We start from the raw sequence: 13,866 nt of genomic DNA on the forward strand, positions 1-13,866 counted from the left end.
CTGAGTCGGCTGAGTTGGCAATGGTGCGCCTGAAAGCTGTGAGGCCCCGGCCTCATCGGCGAACCAAGGAGGAGTGTCGTTAGTGTAAAAGGTCGCGAAGCTGCTAGTACCCATCGTGTAGTCACTGCAAGAAGCGCGTCCACCTACCAAAAAATTGTAAGGTCACGTAAAGCATGTTACGTACATAATGCATGAAGAAATCAGAAGGTCGTCGCAGAAGTACCTAGGACTCCAACCGTCGGGTGCAAAGAACAAGCACGTCCTCCAGATCCTACGACTGGAGGTAGAGGTGGAGGTGGCGCTGCAGGGTCACTCTGCTGGACGTGACCAACTATGTCCGTGGTGTGGCGACACGATGCCCGACGTACTCCCGCCAAGCAACGTTGCCCCAGTCGTTGAAGGGCGGCATCCAACTCTATCCGACCAACCGTTGGGGGGTTATGTTCAAACCGCTGGGCATACCAAAGCAGCTCGTTGCCCACGTTGCTGCAGATATCTGTCTGCAAATCAGGCATGTATTGTTGCATGAATTGTTGTGACCCATTGGTAAAGTAACGAAAGGACAAAGAAGTTTACAAATTTACTTACCAGTGCATGGAAAGCATCTGGTGGCTCCATCGCGAACGTGTCGGTGATCTCAGCCTCGTGTGGGGCGGCCTCTGCCGGCACGGGGAAGCAACGGACGCGTGTGGCTTTGGGGAACCAACGCAAGTACCCTTGGTACATGGCCTCCATCCATTCTCCCGCTTTTTAGGCACCAACATACTAATCCTGAAACGCTGGGAGGGTGGAACACCTAAGTATTTATGCAGCCAGGCTAAAACTTGTTTCCGGCTATAATCTAGCGGTGAATTCAGTTCTGCGTCAGTCCTAAAACTCGCTAAGGTCTACCCCGATGTCCCATATCTGATTTCACCGTTGCCTTGGTAAATTCTGGAAGGGACTAAATCGGTCGACATTCCTGGTCACATCGTGCAAAGTATCGTGTCAGTTAAATGAAGTACCATGCAAACTTACTCTAACTAAACAAAATAAACTAAAACAAAACTAACCCTAACAGCAAACTACTAACTAATCTAGCCGTAATCAAAAGTAACACGAAAAACTGCATATCTGATCCCTAAATAAATCAAAACTTGCTAACTAAAAATAACGTTGGCACAACTAACCCTAAGTAAATCGAACCCAAAGTAGGGCTACAAACTAAATATACTAATTAGTCTAACCCTAACCATATCTAACTAAACAAACTAAGCTAACAAAATCTAAATAAACTAACTACAAAACTGAAATATAAATTTTTTAAAAAAACTTACCTGCACAGTGCCGGTCGAGCAGGCGCCGCGCGCCTGCGGGGGGGGGGGGGGGGGGGGGGGGGGGGGGGCGCAGCCGCCAGCATGGTAGGGCGGCCAAGCAACGGCGGCCGGCGGCGCAGCTAGGAGAGAGGGAGCGAGCGCGAGGGAGAGGGAAGGAGGAAGACGGGGCAGGTAGATATTTTACGACCTATCGATCAGCGGATAGTCGACTGGACCCAATATGGCCCACTTTACCGTACTAGCCAGCCCCCTCCGGGACGGCCGATAGGGACCTGTCGGCCATAGGCCATTGGTCGGCTATCTAGCAGCTGACAGGCTACTAGATTTGTAATTCTTTTTAAGCAAATACTAGATTTAGAATTATTCATTAAAAATATTATTTAAAAAAAATCCCCGAACCAGTATCGTCGGTGGACAAGCATAGAACCAGACACGGAAGGAGAAACAACCAGAGTCCATAGGCTAGGAAGGCAATGCCAGTCTAACCATGCATCGATCATGATGGATGGTGGCGTGAATGGCGACAATCGGTAGCCACACATCATCTTTCCTCCTGGAACAAAGAGCGAGGTTGACAAACCACTTGTCCCAATGTTCACCCGAATTCAATTTGATACCAATACACTGGTATTTTTTAGATTTATTTCAGAATTTAATGGTGATATTAGACGACGCGTCAATCAATCTCTATAATGTTCATGGGAACAGAGTGTTGCAAGTCACTATTCCAAATCAGTTGGTTTTTTGTCACTTCTTTCTATAACTAGAAAACAGAAATCAAAATTCGAGTGCTATATATTCATGTGCCAAAGCTCGGATTTTCTGTTAGAACTACAATTACAAATTTGCTGTGTTATGTTATGTAAAGGGTGGGTTGATACATAAAGGATATATGCAACGGGTTCAAGCTTCGGCACCACGCACTAGTAAACTTAAGTAAAGAGGCATCAGACAACACTCAATTCCATACGAAGAGACAAAACTGTTCTTGCATTCTTGCTCAGGAGGATAGCTACCAAAGAGATGCCAAATAAGGTTTTACAGAAACCGATACTACTTTTCAAAGAAACCAATATCCAAGTCACAGAGCATGGAAATCGAAGTTGCTATAAAGAGAAATATGACGTATCTAACATCCATCAGCACTACATTTGTGTGGGAGGTAATAAAAAACTGAAGTACAAATTAAAATATGACGTATCTAACATGCCAGCGTCAGATGATATCAACTACTCGTTGCACGCACTCCCCATCAGCTTGCAACACTTGACAACCAGAACACATCTGTTCCAACCACTATTACTGATAGTAATCACCAAGAATGTGCTGATCCAATTGGACACTATCCATTTCACAGATTTTTGGCTGTAAAAATGTGGGCCCCCTTCCATCTGACTCTTAGCGCTACACAAAAAAGGAGTATTGGCTGTCACTTCCTCTACTTAGCAATCAACTTGGATGGTGACAACACAAAAGTCAGCAAGTCAGGTACCTGATCCAGAAAAGAAAAAAAAACATGTAAGAATCTACCTGCTTAAAAATTAAGGATTGCAGGAAGCCGTAGAAGGCAGTATGTGCACATTGTGTTCCTCTTTGGGGGTATAATGATTGCACAGAGCCCATTTATGCATCCATTCCCCCACTGAGCCCTTCAAAAATTTATGCATCCATTTACTTATGAGGCAATCCAAGTACAAAAAATAATGACTAGAACCCACGACAAAGTCTCGCTAGGATCTAATCAAAACAACATGACCAGCCACCAATGTACCTAGCAATTGTCAATGAAATATAAATTGATAATAAACAGCATGGTGCCGACTCTACAAACACATCAAGTGGAATCTGTTATTCATTGAAAACACAGCAAAGGATGTCAATGATGGAAACCATAGGGGAATGTATGGGGGGAAATTCATCAGCACAAACAACAAATGCTGGGAAATAGTTTTTTCTAGGAAAGATGAGCTATACACAATATACTGTTCCAAATTGTAAGTCGTCCTGGCTCTTCTACATACATAGGTGCATAGCAAAAGCAATATACTTAGAAAAGCCAGAACGACTTACAATTTGAAATGGAGGGAGTACTAGCAACCTAGGGAACTAAAGCGCAAACACAGAATTGAAGAAACTAAAATCCCAAAGATACTCAAGCTAAAATGAAATAGTTTGTATAGTTCAACCTGGCAACAGCGCTGTTCAAATCAGTATATATTTGTATTACTATAAAGGGCGTACCCAGTGCAGAGAGCTCCCGCTCTGTGCGGGGTCTAGGGAAGGGTGTCAGTGGCAAGTCTTACCCTCGCCTGTGCAATGCGAGAAGACCACGACTCGAACCCGGAACCTTCCGGTCACAGGCAGTAAGACTCTACCGCTTGCACCAGGCCCACCCTTCATATATTTGTATTACTATGATTAAAAGAAGTTCACAAACCATGTTCATACCTAAAGACATTAGCAGAATCATAATTGTAGTATCATGAGTCCTAATTCCAGCCGTGATTAACTAGTACCAATCAAAAACATCCCCAAGATCATCATCATCACCACCATTTCCAAGATCATGCTCTTCTTGCACATCAGCCATCTGTCCGCCGTGCTCTTCGTTCGACCAATTTGAACTATTTTCCTCCTCGTTGAAATCATCCAGTACCTTCTAGAAACGAAGAAAATAAGTTATAAATCTAATTAGATAAACTTAACATAATGTATGTCTGTTCAAGAAAAACCTCATTTCCAGGGCCTCTTTCACTTGATGCACCATCTTGTTTTTGTGTATTGTTAATCTCTGGCAGCACAACATCTTCAATGTTGAGCTGCTTAATTACCTTTTTGAAATACAAATTATCTGCAGAGAAAAGTGAAATTGGTAAATGACAAGCACTAAGCTAGATGAAAGATTAGAAAAAAAATGCAGGTTGACCCACTCATTAAGCGACATCTCACCTCCTGAGCGATGAATTATAGCATCATGGACTAGCAATGGATTTTTTTTCTCCTCAGATTTAAATTTTTGCCGCACCTGATGGCGAGTCTTATCAGGGAATAATTGTTGTATCATTGCAAAATCGCTACCAAATTGTCGAAGACCCTGGTCCAAAATTAATACAATAACATATTAGCAGAAGATCAGATCTAAGGTCATATGAAATTACATATAGCATTCCAAGCGCTTAATTTCTAAAGAAAAATAAACCTCGTAAAACAAGTCAGTATCTGATTTGGACCATTTTCCTCGGGCTGGTTTGTTCATGTAGGATTGGTAGTTCAATTTTGTTGCATTTTGTACATGGTTCTCTGTTCCATCGTTGTCAAAGAACCTAGCTTCCTCATCTCTGTAGTCCAACATATCTTCTAGTTCAAAGCTTCTGTGCATAAGATAACATATTAACGAAAGAATCGAATAAATGCAAATAAAAAATTGAAACTATAGTACTCAGTTTGAACCTTTAGATTTTAAATTTTGATCAAGGATGTTTTAGATATTTTAATCTTCAACTTAAATTCAGACAAACCAATCAGCCATTTAAAAAAAATCATGGCTTTTAAGCTGCATTTTCAGGTGTGAAATAAAATGTCAGGAATGGAATACATAGCATAAAAAGGATTTTATGCTGCCAAAACAATCAGAAGTTGCTTTCGGAAGGGTCTTGGCTATTCAACAGGTGTATATTATATGAAATAAAATGTCAGGAATGGAATACATAGCACTAGCAGAGTGTGATAGAAGCTTTGATGCAGTCCAAAAAACTGAGAATGCAAATAATGACTCTGGAACCAGCAAGAGCAACATCAATCTCATCTTGAAATAGCTTATACTCACTATATCTAGATGCATAGCAAAAGTTATGAATCTAGAAAAGCCAAAACATCTTATAATTTGGAATGGAGAGAGTATGAAATACAAAAATATCCCCTTTGAAAAAATAAACATCTAAACATGCTAGCAAAAATAATTTTGCTAGATGACATATCTGGATGGAAAATTGGAAAGTAGGGAGTGGTACACTGGTCCAATATGTTCATTTATGCCCACCCAAATGCCCCAAATCTACTTTGGTTAGATGATATCATACATAGAGAAATAGAAGAAAAAAGAAGTATACCCTGTATTAGAGGATGGCCCAGATGGAGTCTCTTTTGGCTGAAGTCGTCAAGAAAATCATGAGAATTAGCAAAAAAAAAAAAACAAATATAACAATAAAAATTGCCACAAAACTCACATTAACACGCGCTCTAGCTTCTTGTAACAACCTGAGATGTGCTGCACTTAGCTTCATGGGATCTATCTTCTCACTTTCCAGTAAAGTCTCAATCTCTAAAAAAATAAATACCCAATATACAAGAGTGAAAACTCACATTATGCAAAAGTGAAGCTTTGATACTTTTTTTTTAGCCACCAACCTTTTGGTGTCCTCTGACGAATTCTGTGGGTTAGCTTCTTCTCAGGCTTCGCTGCCAATTCATCCTTCAAGGTTCTTTTGCGGCCCCGTGAAGACACCTTGCTTTTATTTTTTTGAACTTTCTGCTGTTGTGACTCTTCTACACCATCCCTTGACTTTTTCCTAGCCTTACGCTTATTACCAGTAGTGTAATCATCACCACTATCATTATCTTCTTCAGCTAATGAAGGTTCAACACAGTCTTCATCAAAATAGTCATCAACAGTGTGATTAGGTGTCCCAACTTTTTGCAACTTTTTCCTGCAACGTAGTTTCATAGATGATGCTATTTCTCCAACATCCAAATTTGGTTGCTGTTCAACAGTATGATCTAGTGGCTCCCTTTCATGGTCCTGATCATTTGAATATTGGTCCTCGGTAATAGAATGCTGAAAGAAGAAAAAGAGAGTAATGAGAAACCTTGTAGTAGTCATGTAAATATAGATCATTACATCTTCTAAGCAGAAATATACTGACCTTTTCAGTCATCTGCTGAGATGGGTTACTTAAATTTTCATCAGTCAATTTGTCACTACAGGAATTGCCGATGTTACCCATCTCAGAATTGGTATCTGTAGGAGTAGCTACCCCAGAAGCATCCGATAGAGCAAAAGATACAGATTTTGATTTTCCCTTTTCTCTTCCTACAGTAGGTTGAGACTTAAAAGTGAGTACAGCTGTAATGAATATTTTTGCTCTTTATGAGAATACAAGTACCGAGGATATTACCCAATGAAAGGCGAACTATTAACCATCAACAACAACAACAACAACAAAGCCTTTAAGTCCCAAACAAGTTGGGGTAGGCTAGAGTTGAAACCCATCAGAAGCAATCAAGGTTTAGGCACGTGAATAGCTGTCTTCCAAGCACTCCTATCTAAGGCTAAGTCTTTGGGTATATTCCATCCTTTCAAGTCTCCTTTTATTGCCTCTACCCAAGTCAACTTCGGTCTTCCTCTGCCTCTCTTCACGTTACTATCCTGACTTAGGATTCCACTACGCACCGGTGCATCTGGAGGTCTCCGTCGCACATGTCCAAACCATCTCAACCGATGTTGGACAAGCTTTTCTTCAATTGGCGCTACCCCTAATCTCTCACGTATATCATCGTTCCGAACTCGATCCCTTCTTGTATGACCGCAAATCCAACGCAACATACGCATTTCCGCGACACTTAGCTGTTGAACATGTTGTCTTTTCGTAGGCCAACATTCTGCACCATACAACATAGCAGGTCTAATCGCCGTCCTATAAAACTTGCCTTTTAGCTTCTGTGGTACCCTTTTGTCACATAGGACACCAGACGCTTGCCGCCACTTCATCCACCCTGCTTTGATTCTATGGCTAACATCTTCATCAATATCCCCGTCCCTCTGTAGCATTGATCCTAAATATCGAAAGGTATCCTTCCTAGGCACTACTTGACCTTCCAAACTAACATCTTCCTCCTCCCGAGTAGTAGTACCGAAGTCACATCTCATATACTCAGTTTTAGTTCTACCGAGTCTAAAACCTTTGGACTCCAAAGTCTCCCGCCATAACTCCAGTTTCTGATTCACTCCTATCCGGCTTTCATCAACTAGCACTACATCGTCCGCGAAAAGCATACACCAAGGGATGTCCCCTTGTATGTCCCTTATGACCTCATCCATCACTAAAGCAAACAAATAAGGGCTCAAAGCTGACCCTTGATGTAGTCCTATCCTAATCGGAAAGTCATCCGTGTCTCCATCACTTGTTCGAACTCTAGTCACAACATTGTTGTACATGTCCTTAATGAGCCCGACGTACTTCATTGGGACTTTATGTTTGTCCAAAGCCCACCACATAACATTCCTTGGTATTTTATCATAAGCTTTCTCCAAGTCAATAAAAACCATGTGTAGGTCCTTCTTCTTCTCCCTATACCGCTCCATAACTTGTCTTACTAAGAAAATGGCTTCCATGGTTGACCTTCCGGGCATGAAACCAGATTGGTTCATAGAGACCCGCGTTATTGCTCTCAAGCGATGCTCGATAACTCTCTCCCATAGCTTCATAGTATGGCTCATCAACTTAATTCCCCGGTAATTCGTACAGAACTATTAACCATGATAACAAAAATTATTTCTATACATCCCAATATGAATAAGGGCTATGCAGATAATATCACTCAATTCGAAAAAGCTTCAACTGATAGTAAAGGAACATGTGATACTTTATCTCTTGGTTCCTTAGCTAGATTAAGCAAACTATGAAGGAAGGACAAAATTAACTGGAAATTGATCCTTATAAATATAATTACATTTTGACGTATCTAAGCACAATTGATATTATAGTGTTACAACATGAGGATTTATGTATAGAGGTACAGGGAGAACCCACAGACCGCACCAGATTAAACCAGTGCTGCCCAAGACAGACATGTAGGTACTAAGCGACACAATCCCACCACACCACGTAGGCCACCTGTGCTGACCTACTAGAACCTAGGTCTCATTGCGTTTGGACTTTTTTTTGTCATGTCCTGAGAAATCAAAATACATATTTGATTCTTGGTTAGAAGAAGCACATGCGTCTCACTGGTCTTACAGACAGTGGCAAAGGAGAGTAGGAGAGTGCTCTGTGGTGTTCAGCTGGTGCCTGGGACTAGGCGAGCTACTCCTAAAGTCGCTCACCTTGGACTCTTAGTCCCTTTCCTGCGCGAGCTAGTCATATGCATCTATGAGTGCGTGACGATCCTATGGTAGATTGTATCACTGTATGTGTGGGTAGCAAGGGTCTTTATGCCCTCTTGGTTATATCTTTTTTCCTTAAACTTAATGAAATGTTTGAGAAAAAAGAGAGTTTAATAAGTGGTCCACTAGGATATCTAGTTAAATAGTTAAGGGGCTATGCATACTTATGGAAATTTCAGAGAGTAAAATAGACTTGATCCTTAAATATTTGGGTAGCAAGTGAAGGAAACTATTATTTAAATAAACAGTTAGTTTAAACCTCAAAAAAGTGTTTCAAAAAAACACTGGTGTCTAAAAACAGCACAGATGCAAATCATGGCTTTAAAAATAGCACTAGTGATCATTGACCTGACCATCTGTGCATAAACACAAGCCTGCATGACAGAGCTCAAAGCTCATACTCAAGTATTATTGCAACAATAAGCACATATCTAACAAAAGTATTTTCAATTCCATTTACTCTAGTGAGATGTTTCGTCCATGAAAAATAGCCCTCAAATAGTCAAATATAAAGAACAACGAGGTCACCCGCACCGCAATCATTTAAAGTATAGAATACACAGTACATCGAAAGAAAGAAGTTCCACCAGTAAAAGCTGTTACCTGGGACTTTGCCAACCATTGATTGAGTACCATCGGTAGGAGGATTAATTACTTCGTTGTGATAGTCTACATCAACAGTAGCATGCACAGCCTATAATATCAATAGCAGTTCATTAAGTAAACTTTATCAATAGCAGTTGATTAAGTAAAAACTTTTTTGCTATTATATGAAATGCCATAAAATAATTTAATGAAACCTCCTAGATGTAACCTGTGGTGACCAAGCAGCTGGACCGGTGATGGTTTCTTGATCTTTAGGTTCTCTGCACACATCATTGTTGCCGAGACAAACTCCAACCATTGGAGCAACAGCAGCAACATTATTTTGAGTCACAACAACCTTGGATGAAGCCTTCCCAGGCTTCGGTTGCAATTTAGGACGAAACTTAGCTATTGTTTCCTCTTGAACTGACTCCTCAAGGACACTGTCGAGGTTAGCTAAATTGCAACTTTTAATATTATCAGTTGCCAATAGTCCTTCAGAATCTGGGATCTGCACACTTTCATGACTTCTAGGATCCTGTACCTGATCGTCATGGAGTCTTGTCTGAATATTATTGCCCTTTCCATTTTGTGTAACCACATCTACAGTGGAAGCTTCCACCTTTTGGTTAGTCTTCCGAGATTTGGCTGTTTCCTTAAGGAGCTTCGTCTGTGCCTTTGGCTGGAACTTTGGAACTCTTTCCTCTTCATCTTGTGCATCACACATGTCCCCAAATTCAACTATATCATCAACAGCATTGCCACATGAACTGTTAGGTGACACATTGATATCTGAAGCAATTGAGTTTTCTTGGTGTATAGCTAACTTAGAAGGATCATCATTGTGCTCACCATCTTGAGAAATCCTATCTGCAGCAGAAGCACCAGCCAGAGGACCCAGGGGAACTGTCATCGCATCTTCCGATGGTGTGTCGAGAGTACCTTGAGAACCAGCAACAGTATCAACTGACTCGCTACCAGGGCACGTCAAGGATGTCCTTTCTTGTCTGGTGAGCTTTTTAGAAGAATTGACTTGATTTAAGGCTCCTACTTTCCCATCTCCAGTTTCTTCAGGAGGATTAGGCGCTGCAGATCTGGATGACAGAGCTGTTTTTCGGGGTTTGGGCCGTTGCTTGGGACGGAACTTTGCAGTAGCCTGAACTTCTTCTGAGGCATCAAGGATGTTGCCGAAGTTGGCCTCATCATCAATCATCTGTGTGGCCGTTGCGGTCTACAGCAGTCTATCTTGAACTTAAAGTGTCACTGAAAGCCTGAAAGGAATATTGCACGTTTAGGAAGCAGCAATGAGGGCAAACATAGAATCAGACAAGTATAAAAGGAAATAAAAATCCTTAGGGCCTGTAGAGTTAGGATGGGGTATTCAACCAGAATGTACTGGAACTTAATATAAATTTGAACTAAATACACAACTACCAAATGAATGCCACAATGCAAAGAGCCTTTAATGGAACCAATAATTTACAAGGATTGGAAGCAGTAGATGCAGGAAAATATGGTGCAACATCACGTGTGAGTAACGTTGGAGTTCAAGATGGAGGACAACTGGCAGTGACATAACTAACTAAACCGCAGCAAAAGTACTCAACGACAACAATGGATACAGGGACTACAGCAGAACGGACAAATAAAATCCAGGAAAGTTGGGGCAATGCCCAATTGGTTTACGAGGACCCATCAGGGAAAACCATATATTAGCATCATCTAACCATGCCCAACTCTCGATTTTTCTCAAGATGCCCCAGTCAGCAAATACTCAATGTCAAACAGAGAAAATTTGGCGTGTTAACTTAAATAAGTAATAACGTGACATTATCATGCATCCATGAGTTTCAAGGCCATAGTTTGTCTTTCTCCACCTCTGACTTGTTTCACTTTTATAGTTTTCTTTAAACCGTTTCAGCGTTCATGACCTTTCATGCGGGTAAAATCAAGCGTGCACAACACTGCCTGGGTTTAACTGTCTATAAGTGGACCCAAAAAATTGCACTAGCACTTCAACAGTGATGGACCAACGCTGCGTGCATAAAAAGAGTAATCTAACAGAACAATGGGCAGATGGGTTGGGGCACCATGTATGCAACAATGAAATGCGCAGCTATTATTGTAACTCTAATCGAATGTCGAGAAAGGACGGGTTAAATTTGCCGAAACCCCAACTCCTCCGACAACGGGGATACATTCAATCAAAAGGAAGCTAGCTGGGTTTATTTAGGGCTTATCAGTGGCACAAGGAATCGAATCAACCACTGCAAGAGGCAATTGAGGAGAGAGAGGGAAGAAACGATGTAAGATTCTGAGTTGCTGAATAAAAAAACGGCGGATTTGCACCTGCTGGCTGCTGCTGCCGATTCCTAGGCGGAGGCTGACCTCCGACCTCCGGCTCCGGCTCAACGAAGCAGATCTCCGACCTCCGGCTCAACGTGCGCAACGGCGGAGGGAGGACGGTGCGGCGGCCACTAAGTAGGCCGTGGAGATGTCGATGGCGGCCGAGGGCGGGGTGGTGATGGCCGTGGAGGCGGCGATGGCGGTGGCAGCCAAGGGCGGGGCCGAGAGGTCGGTGGCTATCCTTCTCTCCGATGGGTCGACCACGACTGCGGGTGCTCCTAAGGAAGGACGCAATCAATCAATCGACCAACCGCGTCTTCTGGAAGGAAAGGACGTCGAACCCAAACGAACAAACTGGGGGAGAACCGGAGAGGCCGAGAGGGGGAGAGCGCGACCTGGCAGCGCAGGCAGGGAGGGGCCGGGTGGGCGGGCGGGATTGTCCGCCTCGGACGGAGCGGCGACGGAGGCAGGGAGGGGTCTCCTGGGCAGGCTTGTGCTCCCTCGGCGCGGCTGCGGCGGAAGGGAGTCCTGTGCTCCTCGGGCGGCGACCGAAGCGGGACCACGGGGCAGGGAGTCGTGGAGGAGGAGGAGGGCGGCGGGGCGGCAGGAGGAGTTGCTGTGCGTGCGCGCGAGGAGGGTGGAGGTGGAGGCCGCCGATTGCGCTGACTGCTGGGAAAGGCCCATCCGGCCATCCCCCAAGCCCAAATGTTCCGGGGCCCACTGCTCCCGCCTTGCCCGTGGCTGGTGGCTCCCACCAACCCCACCGGACGAGCGCCGGCGCCCTCTTCTCCACATCTTCTTCTACTCCTCACCAGTCAGGCAGTCACCCGACTAGTGTCCAGCGAGGTTGTGTATTCGCATCTTTCATGTTCAATTTCAGTTTTCATTTTGCAATCAAATTGAAACTGAGAAAGAAAGAAAAAAAAATCTGCTGGTATTATTCATTCATACGTACCAGTCACCAGATATCCAGAAGAGTAGGGAGGGAGAGCACTCACCACTTCAGCAGGGTCAGGGGCCGGACATCCGAGCCCGGGATGGCCGAACGGAGCCTCGGAGTCGGTCAGTCGGAGGGCGGCCGGCAGCCGGCAGCCGGCGCGGTGGCCTGCGCTGCTGCGCCTGCACGGAGCCGCGGAGGGCGGCCTGCGCGGTGGCGGGCTGGGGGTACTGGGCCGCTGGTGGCGCGGCGACCTCGTCTCCGGTCTCCCGACTCCCCTGCGGACGTGTAGTGCGGCGGCCGTCCGGGTCGAAGGAGTACTCGAGTAATCGACGAACGGACGCGACGGGGTGAGGACGTGCAGAAGGATGAGTCCCCAATCTTTGGTATTGGGCCTTGAGTTATGGGCCTAAAAATACATGGGGTATTAAAAGCTACTGGGCCAACGACTAGGGGCCCTAGGCTCAGGTCCGCCCCTGGTCAGTCAGTGGTCACCACCATGCCCAAATACATCCATGCAGTCTAATTTGTATTATTCACATTCTTAACAAATTGTATTGCAGCCAGATACAAACCTCGCCAACAAGTACTCCTCTCATTTAAAAAAAAAACAAGTATTCCGCTGTTAAAAAATATAATTATAGGTTTAGAACAAGACAAAGTTTTTTTTAAGTTTGATTAAATTTATAGAAAATAGTGCCAACATTTGTCTCTAAATAGATTTACTATAAAAAAAATTATAATTAATCTGATGATATTAATTTGGCTTCATAAATGGTACTAGTAGTTTTTATATAAATTTGGTCAAGATTTAAATTATTTGACTTCTTGAGAAGTAAATTGCGTTTTTGGGACAGAGTTAGTATAGGGAAGAATAGAATATACCAGATTTGAAGACGCTTTATAATGTATATATTAGGCCAGGCTTCCTAATAAGATTTGTCCAGGTAATATTATGAACATGATCTTATAAGATCTGCTTTGCTAGCTGTAATATGATAATCAGTATTTATGAATTTCTAATAACCGATTAGGTAGATAGACTTAGACTTGGGAAGGATGTTAACTGCTCAAGCTTGGAGCTTGCTTCAAGGAAGCTAAGGCCCAGTTTAGTTGCCGAAAATTTTGGTAAAATGACACTGTAGCATTTTCGTTGTTATTTGACAATTAGTGTCCAATCATAGTCTAATTAGGCTTAAAAGATTCGTCTCATGGATTTCGTCTAAACTGTGTAATTAGTTTTATTTTTTATTTATATTTAATGCTTCATGCATGCGTCCAAAGATTCGATGTGACGGGGAATCTTGAAAAATTTGGCGTTTTGGAGAGGAACTAAACAGGCCCTAACTTCCTGCATTATTCTTAGGCATCTTAGTTTTAGGCCATATTTGTTGGAGTGGTGGAGCTCCAAAAAATCTACGGATTTGTGCGAACTACATATTTGTAGCTCCAAGAATTTTTGGATTTGGAGTTGGAGATACAAGGGGAAATAGTTGACTTATTTAGTTTATTTATACTAG

At 43.0% G+C, this 13,866-nt stretch overlaps 1 protein-coding gene across 5 annotated transcripts; it reads right to left on the reverse strand.

Moving 5' to 3' along the window:
* Positions 1 to 2,279: 2,279 nt before the first annotated feature.
* On the reverse strand, positions 2,280 to 12,696 carry LOC136499164 (transcription factor TFIIIB component B''-like). 5 transcript variants are annotated; one of them, XM_066494860.1, is made up of 13 exons: positions 11,413 to 11,551; positions 9,916 to 10,334; positions 9,293 to 9,804; positions 9,082 to 9,172; positions 6,239 to 6,405; positions 5,724 to 6,150; positions 5,543 to 5,637; positions 5,426 to 5,463; positions 4,516 to 4,687; positions 4,266 to 4,410; positions 4,049 to 4,167; positions 3,765 to 3,975; positions 2,280 to 2,808 (listed from the first exon to the last, which is right to left on the reverse strand). In XM_066494860.1, exons 2-12 carry the CDS (start codon positions 10,274 to 10,276, stop codon positions 3,826 to 3,828), a joined length of 2,277 nt encoding a protein of 758 aa, XP_066350957.1. In that variant the 5' UTR covers positions 10,277 to 10,334; positions 11,413 to 11,551; the 3' UTR covers positions 2,280 to 2,808; positions 3,765 to 3,825. The 5 variants fall into 5 exon arrangements, with proteins under 5 accessions (XP_066350957.1, XP_066350954.1, XP_066350956.1 ...); XM_066494857.1 differs by lacking the exon at positions 11,413 to 11,551 and adding an exon at positions 12,408 to 12,696 and having other exon boundaries at positions 9,293 to 10,334; XM_066494859.1 differs by having other exon boundaries at positions 4,516 to 4,684; positions 9,293 to 10,334.
* Between the last annotated feature and the right edge of the window lie 1,170 nt (positions 12,697 to 13,866).

Source organism: Miscanthus floridulus, chromosome 13 (assembly GCF_019320115.1).
Source record: "Miscanthus floridulus cultivar M001 chromosome 13, ASM1932011v1, whole genome shotgun sequence".
Taxonomy (NCBI): Eukaryota; Viridiplantae; Streptophyta; class Magnoliopsida; order Poales; family Poaceae; genus Miscanthus; species Miscanthus floridulus.

What these genes read in the sequence shown, in the direction of transcription:
- LOC136499164 (XM_066494857.1), bottom strand. Translation starts at nt 10,276, where the DNA reads ATGATTGATGATGAGGCCAACTTCGGCAACATCCTTGATGCCTCAGAA. An exon ending in CAGCTGCTTGGTCACCACAG is followed by an intron (nt 9,173 to 9,292) that starts GTTACATCTAGG and finishes TTGATATTATAG; the next exon opens with GCTGTGCATGCTACTGTTGA. An exon ending in GGGCCATCCTCTAATACAGG is followed by an intron (nt 4,688 to 5,425) that starts GTATACTTCTTT and finishes TCTTATGCACAG; the next exon opens with AAGCTTTGAACTAGAAGATA.